Genomic DNA, 8,243 nt, shown 5'->3' with positions numbered 1-8,243 from the left:
GGGGAACTTGGGAAACGGGATGTTTGGGATAAAGGAAGGTCGGATAGGGGAGCAGGGAAGCACACATCTTAATTAAGGGAGCCATCTTAGGGTTGGCAAGAGATTTGGTGCTCCCAGATGCCCAGGGCGATGTCCCCAGTTAGTTCCTGGGGCAGCTGAGGACAGAGAACCTGAAAATTAAAGTTTTTAAAATAAGCATTTTTAAAAATAAACATTGTTCATACTATCATAAGAAAATATTTAGTTGCTAACATGAATTAATGCATGACTTTAGAAAGATGACATGGATAAGCATCTGAAATGTAGACAAAAAAAAGAAACTATTATTAACCATTATTAGTTTTGAGAAAGCAGGATATGGTACCAACTTAAATATTTTAAGCAGATATTGGTGTAAAAGTTCTCCAATATTCAGACAATATTAATTTTGGTCAGACACTTCACCTAAATCAGTAACAGTCATGTACCATAGTAATAGGACTAAAGAGAAGTAATGGAATAAATAAAGATGAGAATTAGTTTATATACATATAGACCTTTCTCATTTAATTAATTCTTGATTTGGGGTAGCTACTTGATTTAAGTATAATAGATAGAATCAAGCTCAAGGTACTTAAAACTTTTTCAATTTTTTTGTATTTTAATATATTAATCTGTACTCAACCAGTGGTTAGCTCAGCTGGTAAAAATCCTTGGTGCTAAGCCATGTATAATATTTTAAAAAATACTATCATAAAACATCTATGACTTAATATACATTTTTTGATTTTTGTATCTAGAGGATCTTCCACACTGGGTATTATCGGCTATGAAGTGCCTTGCAAATTGTAAGTTAAACCACAAATGTGTGTGTGTGTGTGGTATAATATATTGAAAGTGTTTAACAATAATGAAGAAAATATTTGTAATTATGAGTGAAATAATAGTCAAATAGAATTGATTAGGAGCTCTTTATTTTCAATTTAAAAAATGATTCTTAATTAGAACCTGTCATTTATGGTTCAATTCAAATAAGTCATAAACTCATAGGTTTATAAATATTGAAAGGACTCTTACGTAAAATCTAAACTACAATGATTGCCACATGAGGTTTATAGGCTTAAAGTTGGCAGTTTAGAAATGAAGCAACAAGCCAGGTGGTGGTGGTTCCAGGAACTCAGCAGGCAGAGGCCGGTGGATCTCTGTGAGTTCGAGACCAACCTGGTCTATAAGAGCTAGTTCCAGGACAGGCACCAAAAGGTACAGAGACAACCTGACCCCCAGAACTTAAAACAAACAAACAAACAAACAAATAAATAAATAAGAAGCAACATAGGAGTGGAAGATGTTAAATCAGAATCCAAGTTTCATAAAGCCCATGTCCATACATTCCCAAGGTAAATTACTTCATAGGATGTATTAATAGAAAATGCTGTTAGTTATTTACAAACCACTGTATAGCATTTTATTGCTCAACCTTTTTCTTAGTAAACATTGATAGTTGGTTTACAAAATTCTTCCTGCTTTCAAAATATATTTTAAAAATTTGCAAAGGTATTTGCTTTCATGATATTTTTATCTAATTATTCTTTATCAATAAAAATCGGGAGTTGGATATTAGAGTAAGATCCTGAAAGATCAGAGAAGCAACAGAACAGTGACCAGTAACTTTTTATCTCTTCTGTTCCTCCATCCAGAAGGGTTGAGATCCTCTCTCAGTCTGCCTTCCTGTTTCACATCTGTTCACAGTCCTCCAAACCTCTGCAGTTAATTTTGGTCAGCTAATGGCTAGCTCTGCCCTCTGACTCAAACAGGCTTTATTTTCAAAATGAAATTAAAATATTATGCAACACGTTTAAGTCATTAAAAGTTAAAATGTATTTTAGAAATTTTAGTGATCGCTGAAGTTCTTTTAAAGTTACTACTTTTGGAAATGGAATGGAATTTTGTAAATGTCAAAGATTATATTCCTTGTTGTATGTCAAAATAACAGAAGAGCCAAAGAAATAGCAATTATATAAATAAGTTACAAAAACATTTTATTTGTGGAATTAGATAAAGAGCCTGTGTTTTTAAGCATGGACTTTTGATTACCTTCCCTACTCTGCTGTCCTGCTCCCCTATGCCTCATGGTTAACAACACAGATAAGCATTCTCAGAGGCATTTATCTTCCATCTTCAGAGATTTCTGTCTTCCCTCTCTTCCCAGCTCATACAGTACCTAGATGATAATAAGTATATGGCTTATTGGATTTTAGTTAATTGCAATGTGTTATCTAGAGTCTATAGTAGTGGTTCTGAACCTGTGGGTTACATTCCCTCTGTCAAATCTCTATCTTCAAAAATATTAACATTGCAATTTATAGCAGCAAAATTACAGTCCTGAAGTAGCAATGACATTTATTTTATGGTTGTGGGTCACCACAACATAGGATCTCTACTAAAGAGTCACAACATTAGAAAGGTTGAACCACTGGTCTATATGAAGAATAATCTTGAAAATTAGTGTGAAGAATACTACCTACAACTTTTTTCCCAGAGATGAAAATTAGTATTATCTGAACCCAAACCTCAATTATCTAAATATAAATTCTTCTTTTTTATTTCTAGTGAACCTGTGTTTTCTGTGTTAGAAATTGTACTGCTGATTATTTAATATTCTATAGGGGCTGGAGAGATGGCTCAGTGGTTAAGAGCATTGCCTGCTCTTCCAAAGGTCCTGAGTTCAATTCCCGGCAACCACATGGTGGCTCACAACCATCTGTAAAGAGGTCTGGTGCCCTCTTTCGGCCTGCAGGCATACAGACAGAATATTGTATACATAATAAATAAATAAAATAAATATTTAAAAAAATATTCTATATATTAAGAATATGTCTGCTTTAGAAAAATACCTTGTTTGGGCTCTAGAAAATTCAATATTAGTTTTTAAAGTATTATGTTTGTGACTTGTTTTTTCTTTAATCATTTTGGAGTGTGTATGCTTACAACTTATGTAGTCATACAAAAATTTGGAAACAGAAAGACAAAAAAACTTTATTTGGCTCAAAAAAAGGATTTTGGTAAGGATAACTCAATGATATGAGTTAGCAGGAGCCTTAAAGTTCTAGCTCTTAAGACTTCCGTTTAGGGTTCAATTAAAGAAACTATGAATAGCTAAGGGGGGGGGCTAAAATTCTGAGGGTAAAGAAGTCTACTCACAACAAGAATTGCCCATCCTTGTTCCTTTATTCTTCTCTATTCAGTTCATCGTTTCTCATTGTTCTTTGTTCCACCCATTTTACAAATGTTTCCGGTCATATATATCCTTAACACCAACAATTCCCAAGTCCTAGCAGATCCAGGGGCAGAGTTCTTTTGCCCCATAGAAAGTCAGATAAGGAATTTTACGTACACACAGATCCATGGGAGTGGCTAGGACAAGGCTTCTCCTTAATGGAGAACGTTAGTTAAGAAAGTAATTAAATAATCACGGAAATCTAGAGGGGAAGGTTAGTATGCTGTACTACATATTTAGTGGTCAGTAAAGGGCTAAAAAGTTTATTTCTAGCATGCTGTGTTTTTCCTCTCCCAGAATGCATCAGGTAATCAGGCAACCAAGCAACCTACATAAACAGGTAGAAGCCTTGGCTCTAGATCAGATAACTCCTACACCAGATGCTGCAGTTTCTATGGGCTTATAGGTTTTGAGTACATACCTAAGCAGTAAAGACAAGGGGGAGAACCAGGGTGTGCTGTTATCAGCTGTTCTCTTTGGTGGGTGTTTGTGGGGTAAAACAGAGCAGCAGCTCAGGCAAGCAGTAATTCTATATCCTTGGAGATCTGTGAATATCTTAAATGAAATGCTCTACACCTGGACCCTAAGCACTGACCAAATGCCTGCTAATAAAGATAATTGCAGGAAAGTAGATCTCTATGTTTATGTAGAAAAGAAAAATGGAGGCCTGGCAGTGGGAAACTGTTCTGAACTAGGGAATTAATTCCCCAATGTGTAACAGAAAGGGAAGTCAGCTACAGCGAAAAATCTACAGCAAAAGACTATCCACAAAGCAATAATGCCAAAAAGCCTTGCTTTTTGTTTTAGCCTTTATCAGATCTCTTGGTTCTGATAAGTTGCTTGTGAAAAGATGACTGAGTAATTACTGTATAATGTTGCAGCTTGTATCAATGAGTACATATTTCCTTCGCTAGGGAAATGTTCCCAAGACTCCAGTGCAGTTGAATCTTTTTTGTAAACCAAGTCCCAGAAGACTTTTATAGGAAAGAGTCCCAGGACATAGTTTATAGATGCTAAATTAGAGACCCCAGAGTGAAGAGAAACACTAAAAAAGAAGTCCCATACTAGCTCAGAATTGAGCTAGTTATTTATTTGGGGGTAAACTCACAGATCACAATCTGCTGCTGAAAAGGGGAATAGCAACCAAATCCTGCAGCTAGAAGAGAGGCCAGATGAGCGCTTTACTTCGGCGTACATAGTGTAAGGGGCCACACCCAAGTAGGCAGGTAACTTAAAGGCTACTGGTGGTGGGAATTCCTATAGCACCAGAGCAAATAATTCTATGGCAATATGTTCCTACTTCCCCTTGATGAGTACTAGACTTGTACAGAAGTTTATATTTTTAATAGATCAACAATGATTAATAATTATGATTCAATAGTAGTATTAAGTTTAAAAAGCAATATGGAAAATATTAAAATTATTAAGAATTTTAAAGAGAGTAAAATTTATTCATAAAAGTACTGACATACAAAAGATAGTTTAGAATTATTTGTATTATTCTTGTCTTCACAAAATAAATTGCAACAAAATCTCACTAAAATAATTGATGATTTTAAAATATATCATAAATTTTTTTCTTATAGTTTTTCATATGTTAAAAAATATTAAAACAAAATAACAGCCAGAGGCTGTTTAAAGTGATGTTCAGTGAAATGATGAGACCTGAGTTGATGAACTGCATATATTGTAACATGAATTGTTAAACATACCTCCCTCATGAAGTGCAAGCTTAAACTTAGGTGTACTTTTAATTGTATTAAATTGAAATATAGTTTGCCCAATTTTTTTTTTTTTTTGCCTTCTGCTTCTTAGGGCCAAGAAGTAATGAAACTAACAATCCAACTTATGTTGGATTTGAACGTGATGTATTCAGAACAATTGCAGATTATTTTCTAGATCTCCCTGAACCTCTACTTACATTTAAATATTATGAATTATTTGTGAACATTATGGGTATGTATAAATTTTACTTTTTACTTATATTTACTCTATTAAAATTTTAAGTTTCCTTGAAGTTAAAAGTCTAAAAACATGGTAAATATGAATGTGGTGGGCTATAAACTATATCAAATACTATATTCTAGTTCAAATGGTTCAAATATGCTGTAACACTAGTTGCCTTGAGATCGACTAACATATAGCTATGTAGTTGTGACACAGCTTCCTAGACTTAGCCTTGATCTTGCAGGAGAAAGGCTCAGATTCACATGACTGTTCTTACTTCTGGTTCTGGCAACAATTAAGTTCCCTGTGCTCCCACAATTATGCTCAGCCAATTACCAATTAAAACGTTTATTTGAACCCTTCTGTAATTCTCTCAAGAAATCCTGGAAAGTAATTATGTTTGATATTTTGTTTTAAAAAGGATAGAACTCAGGAACAGACAGAAAGAAGAAATGCACATGGAAGGAGTCGGGGTACACAGGCTCTGTACCCTCTCAGGAAAACACCTGAACATCTGTGTGTTCATCAACTCAAAGCTGCCTTAGCTTCACTGTTTCAGAATTTTAAGTAAATTTTATTAGCTAGATATGATTGATTAACTTATCATTTTATGCTATTAAACTCAATCTCCATCCCCCTTTCCTTTCCAAGAGGTTGTAGGTAATGCTTTTATGTGGCTAAGCCATGAGTTACGTTAGCACAAACTCGTGCATGTTGAAATAGCTCCTCATGAATAACAATACTGATCACTCAGGAAATTCCAAGGATTTTAGGGTTTCTATGCCAGTAACCAAGAACAGAGACCAAATATAGGTCACTAGTCTTCATGTGCTGTTTACATACTTCTGGACTCAACCAATCCCGATTCAAAAATGTTTTGTTTTCAATGTAGCTAGAGAATTTGCGGAAGGTGGGGTTCCTTGTCATTTTCTGTAAGCAATAAACATATACATAATGCTTGCTTTGTGTTAGTTATATATGTAATCTAGAGATTTTGTTGTATGTTCGTTTGATTTTTGTTTTTTGAGACAGGGTTTCTCTTAAATAAATGACTATGTTATATGTATGTGCATAGAGCGCCATTTTATATATGTGAAGATTTTGTTCATGTGCATCCCTGGAACCAGTCTTCCCATGAACACCAAGATGCTTCTATGCGTGCTTCTATATACAGGTGTCTTATAGCTGAAAGATTTCCAATACTAGTAGGATTAAAAACAAATATTTTTAAGTTTATCCTGATTCAATTCTTCTAATTAGGCTGTTAAATTAATTTTTAGATAATTTATATCATAAATTTAAATATTACTAGTCAGTCTTGCATGTTTATAACTGAATGTTGCATGAGTCCTACTGAAGAGGCTTCCAAATTAAGGAACTTCTATGTGTTCTCTACTAACAGTGTATATAATAGTGATGCTTATTTTTTTTTATTTTATTTTTGTTTTATTTTATTTTTATTTATTTTATTTTTATTCACTGTCTTGCACTTGCATCTTAATATTTGTTTCATTTTCTGGTAGTTGTTTGTGGCTACGTCACAGTTTCAGATAGAGCAAGTGGGATACATAAAATCCATGATGATCCACGGTCTTCAAATATCCATCATTTAAGCAATTTGAATTCCTTCAAATCAACTGAATGTCTGCTACTGAGTCTGCTTCATAAAGACAAAAGCAGTGAAGAATTGGATTCTTCTAAGAGACTGCAAAGAAGTGATCAAGGATTTCAAGAAAGATATGCCAAGAAAATGCAGCTAGTTAATTTAAGAAACAGAAGAGCTAGTGCCAACGACATAATGGGAGGAAGCTGTCATAATTTAATAGGCTTAAGTAATACACATGCCCTGTCCTCTAACATCAAACCAAGGTGTTCTTCTTTGGAAGGAATTATAGATATGTCAGGGAATTCAAGTAAAAAAACATCCAGTATCTTCTATCAGTCTTTTCTGAACATAGAAGAGCAAAATCATAAGCAACCTTTAGTACCAATGCCCAAACAGAAATCTCTATTTAATCTTCACTCAGAAGAAAATATTCAGCAGTCACACTGTGTTAGTCTTAAAAGAAGCTCTGCTTTGACTGTTCAAGACCAAGGGGAGTTATATAAAGAAAAATGTAATTCAAAACAGCTTTGTAGATCTCAGAGTTTGCTTTTAAGAAGTAGTACAAGACAGAATAGATATATCAATACACCAGTGGCTGAAATTATAATGAAACCACATGTTGCCCAAGGCAGTACAAGTGTGCAAAGTGAGCTCGGAGAGTCTAGTACCACAATCAATAAAAGACTGTGCAAAAGCACAGTAGAACTTTCAGAGAATTCTTTACTTCCAGCTGCTTCTGTGTTGACTGGCACACAAAGTAAGGCTGTTTTCAGTGCATGCAATGTTAACGTTTAATGTTTACTAACTCTGCTTTGTATTCCTGACTTTTCTTGTCTGAAATTGCTTTTTTATTTTCTTGAAAAGAAATTTTTATAAAAGACTGATGATGGCATAACCAATGTTTATTCTACCCTACTTAAAGCACTTAATTTCTTTTCCTTTAATTTTACTTATTCTGTGTCACTTTATATATAAATGAAGGGTTTTAGTACTTAGAAATAGGTTGTAAAGTTATATTTATTATCTTACTATACTTTTAGAGAATGGAAATTTGTAACTCTTAATTAAAGGGAAAATACTGCCAATATATTATACTCTTTATATGACTGCATATTCTATTTATTTGAAAATTATTATCACTGATGATTTTTGGGGAATGGGGGTCACTTTCCCTTCTAGGTTTGCTGCAGCCTCATTTAGAGAGAGTTGCGATCAATGCTCTACAGTTATGTTGTTTGTTACTTCCCCCACCAAATCGTAGAAAGCTTCAACTCTTAATGCGCATGATTTCTCGAATGAGTCAAAATGTTGATATGCCCAAACTTCATGAAGAAATGGGTACAAGATCATTGGTAAGTTGATTTAAATATAATTTTACTATATTATATATTGTCCTCAAGAATTTTATACATGTATATAATGTGTTTTGACTAT

General features: G+C 33.9%; 1 protein-coding gene across 2 annotated transcripts in view; it reads left to right on the top strand.

Annotated features, from left to right (window-relative positions):
- Depdc1 (DEP domain containing 1) overlaps positions 1-8,243 on the top strand; it is a 30,192-nt gene that overhangs the window by 14,365 nt on the left and 7,584 nt on the right. Inside the window, exons 6-9 of one of the 2 annotated variants that reach the window (XM_050149464.1) lie at positions 780-827; positions 5,072-5,212; positions 6,727-7,566; positions 7,989-8,161. In XM_050149464.1, coding sequence (XP_050005421.1) covers positions 780-827; positions 5,072-5,212; positions 6,727-7,566; positions 7,989-8,161 — 1,202 coding nt within the window. The remainder of the gene's footprint in view (positions 1-779; positions 828-5,071; positions 5,213-6,726; positions 7,567-7,988; positions 8,162-8,243) is intronic. The other variant, XM_050149465.1, reaches the window with a different exon arrangement.

This window comes from Alexandromys fortis, unplaced genomic scaffold (assembly GCF_014885135.2).
Source record: "Alexandromys fortis isolate MF-2015 unplaced genomic scaffold, M_Fortis_MF-2015_v1.1 scaffold_68, whole genome shotgun sequence".
In the NCBI taxonomy this organism is placed as follows: domain Eukaryota; kingdom Metazoa; phylum Chordata; class Mammalia; order Rodentia; family Cricetidae; genus Alexandromys; species Alexandromys fortis.
Note: the sequence above shows the minus strand (reverse complement) of the source record. Positions and strands in the feature narration are given on the sequence as shown.